At 51.9% G+C, this 14,248-nt stretch overlaps 1 protein-coding gene across 1 annotated transcript; it reads right to left on the bottom strand.

Moving 5' to 3' along the window:
- Positions 1-10,566: 10,566 nt before the first annotated feature.
- LOC105854025 (bone marrow stromal antigen 2-like) lies at positions 10,567-13,736 on the bottom strand. Its single transcript, XM_012728966.1, has 5 exons — positions 13,446-13,736; positions 11,607-11,682; positions 11,295-11,355; positions 10,883-11,016; positions 10,567-10,693 (listed from the first exon to the last, which is right to left on the bottom strand). The coding sequence occupies exons 1-4, from the start codon at positions 13,725-13,727 to the stop codon at positions 10,902-10,904; spliced, it is 534 nt and encodes a 177-aa protein (XP_012584420.1). The 5' UTR covers positions 13,728-13,736; the 3' UTR covers positions 10,567-10,693; positions 10,883-10,901.
- Between the last annotated feature and the right edge of the window lie 512 nt (positions 13,737-14,248).

The raw sequence follows: 14,248 nt of genomic DNA, 5'->3' as shown, positions 1-14,248 counted from the left end.
GTGAGTGTTTTTTTCCTGAAAACAATTTGTCACATTCACCGGAAATGTTGGGCATGAATCTGTGAATTCCTTTGGAGGGTCATCACAAAAGGAGCCTTTCATTTTACACTCCCCCCCCTTTTTTTTCTACATTAAAAACAATTTTGGGTTGAAAAACCCAAAACAATTGGGTTTTCTTTGTTTAGGCACAGAAGGGAAAGCTGTCATGAGGAAGTCAGCTTTGTGTCACACCCTGAAAACGTGACACTGAGGTTTCTTGTGGAGGCGCAAATTTTAAAATTTCCCATAGAACTTCAGGAAGGTCCTTGGGAAGTGATATTTCTGGTCCAGAAAAAAAAAAAAATCAGTGAAGTTCAGAAAACCCTTAACTTTTATGTCACTGAGTTGGGTTTTGTTATATTTGGTGAAATCAAGTTTTGTGTTTGCAGGTAACAGAGAAGGCAGTGACCCCTTTGGAGGGAACAGCTTGCCCTCATTTGGCCTCTGTTCCCGGGTGAAAAGAGGTGACCCATTTCTTACACAGACTGAGGAGCTGACCCAAGTGCCCTTCAGCCTTAGTTGTGTCCAGGCTAGGGCAGGGATCTAGGGACCTGTGACAGGTCAGGGGTGGAGACACAGAGATAAAGAGTGATTTGGAGACAGACTGAGTGGTAGTTAGCCAAGGTGGGGAAACGGGAGCAGAGAGCAAGAGCAAGTCAGGGGCTGCCCTGGGGGTGGGTGACCGGTGGGCTCCTGCCTAGGAAACCTGTTTGTTCCACTTTACTTTTTTTTTTTTTTTAAAGATTTATTTATTTATGCATACAGAACTGGGGTATAGGTCAGAGGTGCAGGGGTGGTGAGAGGCTTCACCAGAGACAGAGTGGGGAGCAGAACAGGCAGATCAATGAAGCACACTGCTGAGGGGAGTAGCGGGCGGGTCAGGAGAGGTCTGCCACACCATGTGGTCACCTCCAGGGCAGGCGAGGATCGAACTCATGCTGTAGTACCTTTAGTTTCTTAGTGCTGTGCTTTAACCCTCTGCGCCACCAGGGAGGGCCCCCACTTTACTCTTTTTAAAGGATTAAAAAAAGATTTATTTACGCATGCATGTAAGAGCTAGGGTGTAGGCCAGAGGTGTGTGTGTGAGCAGATTCACCAGAGACAGTGGGGAGTTGAACAGGCGGATCTACTGAGTCACACTGCTGAGGGGAGCAGCAGGCGGGATGGCTGTGAGATGGCAGAGGCCTGCTGGCCCAGTGGGTCGGCTTCTTGGCGGGAATGGAACTTGTGTTGCAATGACTGCTTACAGTTTCGTTCTGCTTGCGCCACCAGGGAGGCCCTGTTTGTTCCACTTTGTCCCAGCCAGGGGATTATTGTCCCTGTCATTCCCAGTCCTTATCTACTCTCTGTCCTGTGGCCTCCTCCAGGATTCAAAGCCCTCAGCCTCTTCCCTCCCTCCCTCCCAGCTGTCCTTGACAGGGGTTCTGCCTTCCGGTCAGTCTGAGTGCCTTTCCTGCTCACACACCTGCTGTGCCCCACCATTTCCCTTCTCCAAGGGGTCTGACTTGAGGGGATCTGGTGAGTGAGGACCGGATGAAGCAAGCAGAATAAATGATAATATTTTTGGGACCCATTTACAACCCTGAGCCCAGCCCTAGAAGTGGATCAGCTCTTCACTTCACAGCTCTGCAATATAAGGGGTGGTCTTACGTTCCTGGCTCTAGACAAGGCGAGGACAGTTTCCCAACCTCCATCCCCAGCTGACTCCAAGAGGAAAGGCGTTTCTAGCGGGCTCCTGGATTTATGCCGGCGTTGGGCTCCAGACCTACCGCCACAGTCTCAGTCCCTCAGCAGGCAGTAACGGGTTCTGAGTCTGTGGCGACCTCTGGTGGCGGCAGTGGAACATAGCGACTAGAAACCTCGTTCTTTGCCTCACTTCCTCCTGGAGTGTTTATGTGGGAGGCTCCAGTTCTTCCTTCAGGGTGTCCTCCCCGAGGGGAAAGCCCGAGTCGGACGTTTCCAAGATGGATAAGATAATTGAACAAGACAGGCTGAGGTGGGTATCAGAATTCCCACTACCTTTTCCGTTCCCCCATACCAGCATCTTGGGAGTTATTTCCAAACAAACTTTGTTTAAAAAGTAGCACATGTGCACGATTCTTAAAATGCAAACTTTACAAAAAGGCAAACCTAAAAAAAAAAAAGAAAGAGAGAGAGACTCCCCAGGCCCTGATTCCCATTCCAGAGGGAATATACCTTTAGATATATTTGGTTAAAAGATCCCACCCTCAGCCCCACATTTTAGAAAATGTACACAAATTATCACTCTTGCTTTTTCCACAAATTCAGATTGAGATGATATGCTTTAATAGTTGAATAGTGTTCTGCTATGTGGATGGATAACCCATTTTAAAATCCCCAAATGGTGGATGTACATTGAGATTGTTTTCAGTTTTTGGCGTTGTCAAGAATGTGTGTCTTCATCTCTCCCCACCCTCAGCCTTTGCCACCTTTTAAAAAGTAATTTTGGGGGGCATAATTTTAGATTTACAGAAAAGTTGCAAATATAATAAATACAGAGTTTCTGGATTATCCTCAACCAGATTCTTCCAAAGTTAACAACTTATATATCATAATACATTAGTCAAAACTCAGATATTAACTGTGTACATTAAGCTAAGTATATTATGGGCTTTGATGTTTCCATTAAGTGTTTTTCTGTTTCAGCATCCAAAACCAATAATACATTGCTTTTAACCCATAAGTTTGTATACATGTGTAAATATGGTTATAGAAGTGTTCCTAGAAAGGGAATGTATGGGTAAATGTTATGTATGTACTTTTAATTTTGAGAGATTCTGGAAAATAGTTCTGCCAAATGATTATACCAACAAGCAGTCTTATCAGCATTGGGTGAGAACTGTTTGTTTCTGCACAGCAATGCAAACACAGTGCATTTGTAAATTTTAAATTTGATTTCGTTTATCTCTTTGCCAAAGGAGTGGGTAGAAAGTGGAACCACATTGTTTCAATCTGAATTTCAGTTGTAGGAGTAGCGAGGTTGGACACCTTTTAAAAAATGTTTCATTTAAGTGACTGTCCATATTCTTTGCCCATTTTTCTACTTTTTTGTTTGAAAATTGAATTTATAAGAATTCTTTATATTATAAAAAAAAGAATTCATTATATTATAAGACATTTCCCAATTCCCTATGTAAAAAAAGTGGTCTGAAATAAGTCTTTATTTTCTTCCAAAGGGTTTTCTAGCTAGTAGATAACATATATAAGAAAGTATCAGTTAAACCCAACTTTCTCTTGGGTTTTCTAATTATATCATTCACCAGCAGACGATATTATTGTGTTGAATTACTTCTAAGAAACTCCTGCTCAAAATATCAACCTGAAATTCTCTATAAGGAAGTATTACCCACACACAGACTCAGAATCCACAAAATGGCTGGCCTGACTCTTAAAAAATTCCAGTGTCATGAAAGACAAAAATAAAAAAAGACTAAGGAATGGCCCAGAATAAAGGAGATGAAAAAGACTTGATAAATACAATGTGTGGGTCAGGATATTCTTCTGCATTAAAGGACAAAATCTTGACAAAATACTTGACAAAATCTGTAGATTAGTGGGGTGTAATATTTTATGAGTCCATTACCTGATTTCTGTACTTGTACCACGATTATGTGAGTGAATGTCCTGTTTTTCGGAAAAGCATACTCAAGTATTCGTGGGTAAAAAGACATAATTTCTACAAGTTTTTCAGAGAGAGCAAGCGCACAATGTGGTAAAATTAACATTTGTGGAACCTAAGTGAAGGATACCCAGGAATTCTTTGTATAATTTTCCAAGTTTCTGTGAGCCTTAAGTCAGGCTAAATATGAAGGTAAGAAACAAAAACAAAATGGAATTGCCCATGAAACTGCTGTCATTTCAATTATTTTTGACTTATGTAATCAGAACTTTCCTATGACTCAACTTCTACTTCTTCCTTTTTACCTTCTTTTTCTTAACAATGGTCATCCTGACCTTGGTCCTGATTTTGATGACCTTTTATAACTTTTCTCATTAGATCCATTAGTATGGTTAATTTTATTTAAAAGCTTCCAAATATGAAGCCATTCTTACATCTCAGGAAGATGTCCCTTTTGTTGGGGTGTGTTTTCAAAATGCGTTACTTGGTTCTCTTTGCTAAAATTTCGCTTTGGAGTTGTTGATACTCCTCCCGGTGAGAGGGATGCACAGTTTTCCCGCTGTCCCTCTTTGTCGATTTTTGGACAGACCACCTTTCTAAACAGAAAGAGAGAGCAGGAACTCCCTCCAGTTCACTCCTGAGCCAGGGCTGGACCCTAACGAGTGTGTCAGCAGGGCGAGGACAACACTGTCGTAGAGGGGACTTGAATCCCAGCTCAGCATTACCTCAGAGTCGCGTCTCCTTCCTGTACCGTTTTCATTCGAGGCTATTCCTGGGTCTAAGGCTGAACGTTGATGGGTGTTAACTGGGCATCTCTATACTTGGCCCCACAGTCTGTCCTCCTGACCTGGAGCCCCATCCTGACGGGACTAATTCATCCCCGTGTGTCTCCTGATGGCCGCCGGCAGCCCCCCGAGCTTCGGGAGCGCGAGCGCGACCCGGGGCTGGGGCGGGGTCGGGATCCCGAGCGTGTCCGCGGGCGCTGCCCTCTGCGCTGGGAGTCCATCTCAGCTTTCAGGGCGTTACTGCAGGGAACCGAGTGGGGCTGTGAGCACCTGGACCCCCGACAGCAGACCTCCATCTTTCCCAGGAACCCCAGGCCCTGGGTCCGTCCATTTCATTCCTAGTCATTCCCGCCCGGGACCTTTCCCTGGGAGTCCAGCTTCTTCATCAGAAGCTCCGCCTCTAGACCCCTCGGCTCCTCCCTCGTTACCCCCATTTCTGACCACCCTTCTCTTTAGCTCCCCTCCCTCCCCGGGTCTCCTCTAAGCGCTCCACCCCAAGCGTCCAAAGTGCAGGTACTAACCTTTGAATTCCCGCCCCCGAGAGCCGGACCCTCCGCACGGTCTCTAGCTTCCAGCCCCAGGATTCTCACTCTGACCCTCCCTCTGTCCACTCTCTGAGGGCCTGCCCATTGGCCGCCCCTCCCCCCACTCCCGGACCCCTTCCCCAGAACCCCCAGCCCCACCACGCCCCACGTGAGAATGGGCCGAAAGAATCTGATCTGGGCCCCTGCTCGCGCGCCCTCCCTCCTTCTGCACCCCCGCCCCGCTCGGCCGCCCTCACTCACACTCGCTCGCGCAGCACGGCTTCCCGGGCTGCGCAGGCTCCGCTCTCGGCCTCGGCTGCGCTCACCCGCCGCTGCGCCTGGTCCAGCAGCCGCGCGGACTCAGTGGCAGACGCCTCCCAGCGCGCCAGGGCTTCTGCGGGCGGGCGCAGGGGGCGGGAGAGTCAAGCGGGGCACACCACCCCCGAACGGACCGGTCTGCCTACCGTCAATATTTGCGTGTTTGCTTTATTCGCATTAAACTGGTGTGCTGTTTGGATGACCTTTGCTAGTCATCTCCATAGCTTTTCCAAAACTTGCACCTTTTTGCAAGCCGTTTGCATATTTCACTGCTTTTGTATCGTGACTGGATGGCCTTATACATGTGTATTTCTTCCATAAGTTTTCGCATTCGCTTGCTCGTCCTGGGCAACTGTGAGACTTGTATAGCACAGAACCCTCTAAATTCCTCCCACCACTTCTTGCCACACCCACCCTTCCAGCCCCAACACACCTGTCAGTGCCCCGTTCTCTGCCCCCATTTGGGTCCCCTGTGCCTTGGCCTCGTCCATCTCAGTCTTCAGTGTCATCAGTTGGGCCTCAAGCAGGTTCTGCGGAGTGGCCGGGATGTTGGGGAGAGTGAGGAAAGGGAGAATGAATTGGCCTTGCCCTTTCCAGGGGAAGCTGAGAAGACACTGCTGTTCCCCGAGCTTTTATAGGAATATCCTTTTATTGGGGTCCTATAGTAAGACACAGAGGTGGCCCCTGAAGTCTGGGGGTACCGAACAGTGACAGCTACCTGCCTACAAGGAGATCCCTGCCCAGGTCCACTAGTCCCCACTTTGTGTCACTGGGACACGGACTGCAGACTGGCCTCAGTCCCACTTACACTTAAACTTGCTCACTGGGATGTCAAACCAGCATAAACCAACTAGGTCATTGAGCATGACTGGGTGTCTGGGGTATGCTTTATTATCTTGGAGGCAGTGACTGGCCTCCTCAGGGACAGTGTCCAAATTTGAACTCTGGGCAGGCTGCTCTTCACCTTCACTGGGCCAGGCCTTCCCAGGCCCTGGCAAACAGGAAAGGGGGTAGGGGTCTGACTTGATTTCTGAAAGTCACATGTTACCTAACCCTGCTGGACCCAGAATACAGTGGTCATTCAATATATGTAGTGGTTGGGGCTTTGAAGATGGTTCTTCTGCAAGGCCCAGAACTGGGAAGGGTTAAGAAAAGATTTGAGGGGGTTGACCAGAGGAAAAGGGAGGCCCTGGCAGGTACCTCCCCGGAGAGGACAACTTTAGCTGCCTAATTACAGGGGATATAAATGTCCCTGTCTAGAAATAAGACTCTGGACACTAGCTGGGGGGTTGAGTAGGTGGGTGGAGTTAGCACAGGTCTCCCCAGGAAGATTAAGGGGCCCAGGGGCTTCCCTAGCCACCACCATTTATGTAACAAATAGCAGAGGACAGCAGAGCCTTCTTGGTCAGCAGGCAGACCCCAGAGGGAGTTGGCACCACAGATTGGGAGGGTGGTGGCGTTAGTCTCACTTCTCTCAGTGGAAGAACTGGGAGAGGGGGTGGGGGTGCTGGGGATGTGTGTCCTTGCCTTCTCTCCTGGACATTCTGGACAGCCGCCCACCTCACCCCTCACCTACCTGGCGGCCCTCACAGGCCCTCAGAGTCCCTTCCAGCTCCCGACGGATGCCCTGGGCCTGGTCCAGCTGCCCGGCCAGGGCCTCCTGTCGTTGGATAGCCTCCGCCAACCGGCGCTGCAGCTCCTCGACCTCGGGCGCTGGGTCCGGCGGAGGCATGGTGGCATTGCCCCCGGGTTCCAGACAACGAGGCCCGCGGGAGACTGAGGCGGCCAGATTCCAGGCCAGAAGGGCGCCTCCAGCAGCTGCTGCTGCCAAGAACACTGCGGCCCCGCAAAGGGCCAGGAGCCGCCATACGTGCCCAGGCTCCTCCGGCCCCTGCTCAGCCATGCCACCGTTCACAGCTCTGGCCCCAGACAGCCACAAGCATTTAATTGGCACCTTGGGGCGCCAGGGAGACCCACGGTCCCGCCCCATAAGGCCGTGGCTTCCCAAGCCTGTTGGAGGGGTGGGACACCTGCCAAGGGCCAGCCCAGGCTTCTAGAACCCTGAACAGGACTGGGGGAGTCCTGGGTGTGAGTTCTGCCTCTGCGACTCACAATGTCCTATGAGTTTCCACCTCTGAAAATGGAGATGGCAGCAGTTCCTGCCTGTTCATGCCTTCTGTCCGGTGCTGGTGGAAGAGTGATGGTTGAGGAGCTCCGGGTATGTTGACCCCTTTCTGTTCATGGGGAAACCAAAGCTGGGAGGCAGAAATCTATACCTGGGCCCTCCCTGGTGGCACAAGGGGTTAAAGCGCAGCACTAGGAAGCCATCCACAGCCACTGCAGCACCAGTTGATCCCCAGTCACGGAGCTGACCCACATGGCGTGGCAGACCTCTCCTGACCCGCTCGCTGCTCCCCTCAGCAGTGTACTTCATCGATCTGCCTGTTCTGCTCCCCACTCTGTCTCTGGTGAAGCCTCTCACTGCACCTGCACCTCTGGCCTGGGCCCCAGTTCTGTGTGTATCAATAAATAAATCTAACAACAACAACAACAAGTCTGTCCCTGATCCCTGACCCCTGACTGAGGTCAGCCTGACTCAGGCCCTGAGCTTTATGTGATAGGGTGCCACAGCCGCAGGGTAGACAGAGGGTGTCCTGGCCCCACCCTTCTCCCTGCTGGTTCTCCATTGCGCCACCAGGGGGCGCACTTACAACATGAGTCAGACCCTGGCTAGTTTATACTGGGACTTCGCTTTCATTCTGACTCAGAACCAAGTCTTCCCTCTGCTCTTTCCCCCCTCCTTTCCCTCCTGGCCTCCTTCAGTTCCACCTCCCTGGCCTTCTTACTCCTCCGTCTCCTCCCTCTCGGTCTCATCCTCCACCCATCCCCCCACTTCCTAATTCTTTTCTGCACTTTCCCCAGCACATAATTGGTGTCATTTCCTCCGTGATTACTTGTGCTTGCTCCCCACCCCACACTGGTATGTCTTTTCCGCTAGAGACTTTTATTTTTTCCTCCACTTCTGCTGAGTGGCCTGGCACGGAGGCGTTAAGTGGGAGTGGAGTGGATACCCGGACGGGATCTCACGGCCTCGGGCCCCACACCCCGCCGCCCCATTCCACGTGCAGAGACCAGAGCCAGAGAAGTCAGATCGCATTCCCAGGACACACAGCAGCCACTGGTCACTGCTAGAGTCCTGCTGGAGCTGGACCCAGCACAGGCCGCACGACACCGACACCTCTGTCTTGACTTCTCAACCTCTGGCTGGGTCACAGTCATGAGGGAAGAGGGCCCCTTTTAGGCAGGAGACATATCTATACTCAGACCATTGTGCGAGGTCTTGGGGTGGGTTAAGAAATAAAACAGCTTGAGGACCTCCCTGGTGGCGCAGCCCCTTGAAGCACAGCACTATGAAGCTGCTCACAGCCACTGCAGTACATGGCCCCCCTCAGCTGTGTCTTTCAGTCAGTTGGTGTGTTCTGCTCCCCACTCTGTCTCTGGTGAATCCTCTCTCTCTTTCTCTCTCTCTCACACACACACACCTCTGGCCTGTGCCCCAGTTCTGTATGCATGAATAAATCTTGAAAGGAAGAAAGAAAGAAGGAAAGAAAGAAAAGAGGGTGAATTCATTGTGTTGGGCAAAACTTCCTCCTTCTATCCCAGGTGTGGGGCAGGGTGGGGGTAGAAGGGGAGGACAGCAGTGTTTGGGACAGTGCAGTAGCCCAAGGAGGGGGGAGTGCAGGAGAGGGGGGGGAGTGCAGGAGAGGGGGAGGGAAGAGAAAAGCTCCAGGGTCATGTGAGAGGGCTTGATTCCTGCAAGTCAAGAGAACCTGGCCAGTGGAGGGTTTGTAGGTGGGCATGAAATCCCCCTTTACTCAGCAGAAAGTGGCTTCATGAGCTCCTGCTGAGGCCTCTTGCAACCTGGGCCCACAGAAGTGAGCAGAGGTTCCACTGACAGTGATTCTGCTCTTGGGAGACACTTGACTTCACGTAGTGAAACACCTGGTGATGCCCGATGGCACTTTTGTGGGGACAATCTGGGAGTGGCACTCCGGGCATCCAGGGGGTGGAGGTCGGGATTGCTGCCCACCATGCACAAGACAGCCCCACCTCAGAGAACAACCCAGTCCCAGTTCTGTCCCAGAACTTCAGAAGAGGGAGTGGGTGCTCCAGGCAGCAGGGAGGGCATGGGCAAAGGCCCTGAGGCAGGATGGAGCCTGACAGGGTCGGAGCACAGAGAAGTGACAGCGTGTGGAGCACGTGGAGGGGGGACCAGGTTGTTGGGGGTAGCGGTGATGTTTGAGGGTCTCTGGGAGGACAGTGGGAGTCATTCGGAGGAGTCTACTGACCATCTGTGCCAGGGAGTGTGGGAACAGGGATCAGCATCGACACCCAGCGCCAAGGCGAGAGATCACCCTCCTGGGTAGTCGGGATTCCTAGGGAACTCAGAGGAAGATGATCTGAGGGGTGGTCAGGCTGGGTGAGTGTGCAGCTGAACGGGCATAGAGTCCTTTCATGTGACCCCCGTGGAAGAGAGAGCTGGGGAGGCAAGGGGCTGCCTGCCCCAACCCTAGAGCTTCCTGGGGACATTCTGGAGCAGGAATGATGGTGCGAAAGCCAACAGGTGTCCGTCCTTGTCCTCATCGTAGGTTCCAGATGTGTGGGGGACACATGACACTCCCAGAACTCAGAATAAGATGTTTCCCCCTAAATGGGGTGTTTATTTTTTGGATCCCAAATACTAACCCCCAAAAATTGTGAGACGACGATAACAAGAAACATGTGCCCCTGCCCCATGGCCTGCCCAGCTCTGAGAGGGGTAAGCAGCCCCTGTACTACTCTCCTGTCCCAGGGTCGCTCCTTGGTTCCTCCAGAGCTGGCCCATGGAGTCCCCCCTGTTGGGTCCTTTGCCTGGACAGACCTCCCCACCTCCCCCACAGAATCATATGCACACTGTTGTGTGGAAACAAAGAATGAGCCATGGGTGCTGGAACAGAAAAACAGGAGGCCCAAGTGTTCCTGCCTTGTGTTTGCTACCTTGTGTTTACCGGACTGTCCTTTGACCCCCATGTTATTGTCGCATGTTATTGAGGCACTTGCTGAGAGCTTCCGCCTACCCCCAGCCCCAGGCTCCATGCTGAAGGGTATAAGTAGGGAAGGAGAGAAGAATAAAGTGTGCCTTTGCTTGCTGACTATGAAGTGTGTGCTTTAATCCTGATGTCCTTCGCTCAGACCATCTCTGCTGTCCTGCTGGCGCGGCACCGCCCCCCCCCCAGCCCCTTCACCCTCCCCAACTCTGCTGCTTTGTGGGTCCTCTCCAAACAGGTCCAGCCACGTAAGCCCGAAAGTGCAGAACAGAGAAGAAACAGACCAGTCCAGGTTGTGACCTAAGAGACATCATAAGCGGGATTTGGGGCGTGCAGGAGGCAGCTGCCAAGCCAGTGGCCCAGGCCCCCACTCACTGCACCCCGGCTCCCTCCCTAGACCTTTCCATTTCTGTGTCCAGCCCCCACCCCCACCCCCAACTCCTGACACCCTCCCCTCCAATTTCCTTTCCCCAGGCTGCCTCCTCTTACCGGCTGGCTTCTTGGAACCTCAAATCCAGACAGCACAGAGGCCCAGCAGCAGAAGTACAGCAACCTCCCAGGGACTCAGGGCGGCCAGAGAGCTGGAGGAGGCCTCCACGTACTGGCCCTGGCTCTTCTCTTCTCTGGGGTGGAGATGGGGGCAACTCATGTAGCTGGCCAGCCTGGCCCTGCCGGCTCTAGGCCAGTCTCCCCTCAGGATCTCTCTACTTGCACCACCAACGTGGTGGGGGGGCTGGAGCGTGGGCAGTGGCCTCTGGGATGTGCTGGACGAGGCTGGGCCTCAAACATCACTCACTGAGCAATGGGGTTTTCTGAGCAAAGGGGTGTTGGGGGTTGGATGTTGGGGGAGGCTAGGAGGGGGATGTAACCAAGAGAGCATTAAAGGGGGTGCATCTCAGACCTTAGTGACTTCACCTCCGCAGAAACTTTCTGTAGCTGCTGCTGCAGTATCCGGATCTTTCCTAGAGCGGCAGGCAATCAGGTGGTGTCTTGGTGTCACCTGGCCACCCACCCCTAGTCCCAACCTAACCAACTCCCACCTTAAAACCTCTTGTGCCCCCTTCTCCACCCTCCCCTGGATCCCGACCTGATCCCTCTCTCTGGTTGCTACCCTGGAGGCTCCATTCCCCTCGAGTCCCCTGCTTGGGACACTGGCCCTGCCCCAGCTCTGGCTCCTCCCTTTTTTGGGGACTTTGGCTTGGTCTCTTCTTACCCTGAAGAACTTCCTCTTGCATTTGGCTCTGAGTCTTCTCCTTCTCCAGCAAAGACTTCTCCTCCTTCAGGGAAGCCTTGTGGGACAGGGGAAGGGTCAGATACTGGAGTCCTATTCCAGGGGGCTAGCCGCTGGCCTTGGGCTCTGGACCCTGTCCCCAGGCCCTAGAACTAGAGAGGTTCATGTCCACATCCCTTTCAGGTACCTTTCAAACCTCTTTGCCTCATTTTCCTACCCTGGAGGATGATCACAACCTCCCATCCTCCCAGGCCACCAGTTAGGATATGATCTTCAAAACGAGAATTTCGAAGCCTCTCAAATGGGAATTTGGAAGTTCCCTGTGCTGAAAACCTCAGAGACTTTCCCAGACCCTCTGAGCTATTGCACAAGATTTAAAAGTTCGAACAAACCCAGAACACAAGGGTATATTTGAGCCCAAGCTAGATATCCAGGGGTAGTTTCAAGGCCTCAATCTCAGGACCCAAGTGAAGTTTCTTTTTTATTTTAAAGATTTATTTATTTATGCATACAGAACTGGGGTCCAGGCCAGAAGTGCAAGGTGTGAAAGGGTTCGCTATAGACAGAGTGGGGAGCAGAATAGGTGGGTCTACTGAAATACACCGCTGAGGGGAGCAGTGGGCGAGACAGGAGAGGTCTGCTGCGCCTCGTGGGTCAGCTCCCTGGCTGGGGATGGACTCTCACTGAGGCAGCTACAGCTAGCTCCTTAGTGCTGTGCTTTAACCCACTGTGCCACCAGGGAGGGTCCCCATGCAATACAGATATCAAGTGTCAGGATGCAGTATAGTAAGGTTAAAATCTAAGCTCCCACGCCTTGCCCAGCAGCAGAGTTGGGAGGCTGATATAAATAAGGAGATGAAAAAGCCTGTCTTGGGGCAAGGCCAGAAAACTGACCACAATGACTGGAAAAACCAGGCATGTAGGAGCAGAGGCCAGGACATGTTTCCGTGTCAGAGGCCACTGACTGAGACCAGACATCTCAGCGGGTAACTAGTGAAATTGGTGGCCCAAGTTAGAAAGTGCAAAAACAGAGTGTAATAGAGAGCCTTGGACTCCTGGTGGTGCAAGGGGTTAAGTCTCAGTGCTATGAAGCTGTCTGCAGCCAAAGTTCCATCCCAGTCAGGGAGCTGACACACGGCACAGCAGACTCCTCCTGTCAAGCCACTGCTCCCCTGAGCAGTAAATTTCAGTCCATCTGCCTATTCTGCTCCCCACGCTGTCTCTGGTAAGTCCTCGCACGATCCACCCCTGCACCCCTGGCCTGCTCCCTAGTTCCCATATGCATAAATAAATAAAATAAAGCTAAAAAAAAAATGGTAAGACCTCAAACACTCCTTTGGGTGAATGATCCCTTGGTCTTTTCTGCCCCTTCTCTTAGCAGTAAGATTTCAATAAAGCCACTTTTTCTGCTCTCCACTCTGTCTCTGGTGGACTCTCACCTCTGTGCCTCTGGCATCATGCTAAGGTTTCCCCCACTACATTAAGGACCCACCCCTTCCTTCTTGAAGGCCTGGTGAGGTCCTTACTCCACCCCCTAGACAGGATCTCTTCTCTCTCAAAACTGGTGCCCAAAGGAAGTTTCTAGACCTTCACACCAGTGCCCTGAAATCTAGTGATTCTCACACACACTGGTGGTGGACGCTGACGACCCTGATTTGAGTGCTTTGGGGAGCTCCCTTACCAGCATCCCAGAGAGCATTTGGAGTTCTCAGAATCCTTGTGGGGAAGTTCAGAGCTCCAATATGTGGGTTCAGGGGCAGCTTCAAGGTCTGTCTACCCCCACCAAGGCCCTGGAGCCCCCCTTGAGGGGCAGGGACTCACCACAGTCTTGTTGCAGGCAGTGACTTGGGCCTTGCTCTGCCATAAACCTTCCCGGGCCTCAGTCAGTTGGTGCTCTAGGAGGCTCATGCTGTTGTGGGACTCCTGCTTAGCTTGGGAGTCATCTTTGCAGGTGAACGTGACGATGATGATCATGGCCAACAGCACAACTATCCCGAATGCTATGAGCAGCACGACCCTATGGGTTTTCAGCAGCGTGAGGAGCCCTCTCGCTGGCTCGCTGTCATTGGCCACAGGATACTTGTGGTACAGTGTCGGTGTCATCCCAACAAACTCTTAATTGCAAAGCAGGAGAGCTAGGAAAGGAAACTGGAATCTTCTAGGGTCGGCCCAAAGCATGGAGGCCTGCTGACCAATGGTAAGTTGGGGGAGGATCTTCTGAATCAGAGGACCTTTGAGTGGAATGGCTTTTCACTTTCAATTTCGGTTTTCTGGAAAAGGCCAGGGAGTTGTTTGAAAGCCTTTTGGTGCAGTGGGATCCTGGGATGGGCCACCCAGAGGTAGGGTGGAGCTGAGAAGAGAAAAAGAGGGAGAAGGAATCTGAGGAGGACGGAAGAGGATGGAGAGCCATGAGACCTGGAGAAGCCACATGGAGCAAAGGGAGACATGTGAAGAAACCGTGTTTATTTCTTGGCCCTGGACTGGTTAAGGCAGATGTGGGTGACTAGGGAGGTGACTATGGCAGTGTTTATATTGATTTTGATTGTGCTCTTTTCCTCCCAGACATGTCTGTCCATTTCTACCTTTTTCCATGGGTCCCGGACAGAAGACGCTTAAGTTTGTGA

Source organism: Condylura cristata, unplaced genomic scaffold (assembly GCF_000260355.1).
Source record: "Condylura cristata isolate star-nosed mole 26May11 unplaced genomic scaffold, ConCri1.0 scaffold00024, whole genome shotgun sequence".
Classification (NCBI taxonomy): Eukaryota; Metazoa; Chordata; class Mammalia; order Eulipotyphla; family Talpidae; genus Condylura; species Condylura cristata.
Note: the sequence above shows the minus strand (reverse complement) of the source record. Positions and strands in the feature narration are given on the sequence as shown.

Coding starts and splice junctions, on each gene's coding strand:
- LOC105854025 (XM_012728966.1), bottom strand. CDS start 13,727: ATGACACCGACACTGTACCACAAGTATCCTGTGGCCAATGACAGCGAG. Junction 11,356..11,606: donor GCAAGAGGAAGTTCTTCAGG/GTAAGAAGAGAC, acceptor CTGCCGCTCTAG/GAAAGATCCGGATACTGCAG. Junction 11,017..11,294: donor GCGGAGGTGAAGTCACTAAG/GTCTGAGATGCA, acceptor TCTCCACCCCAG/AGAAGAGAAGAGCCAGGGCC.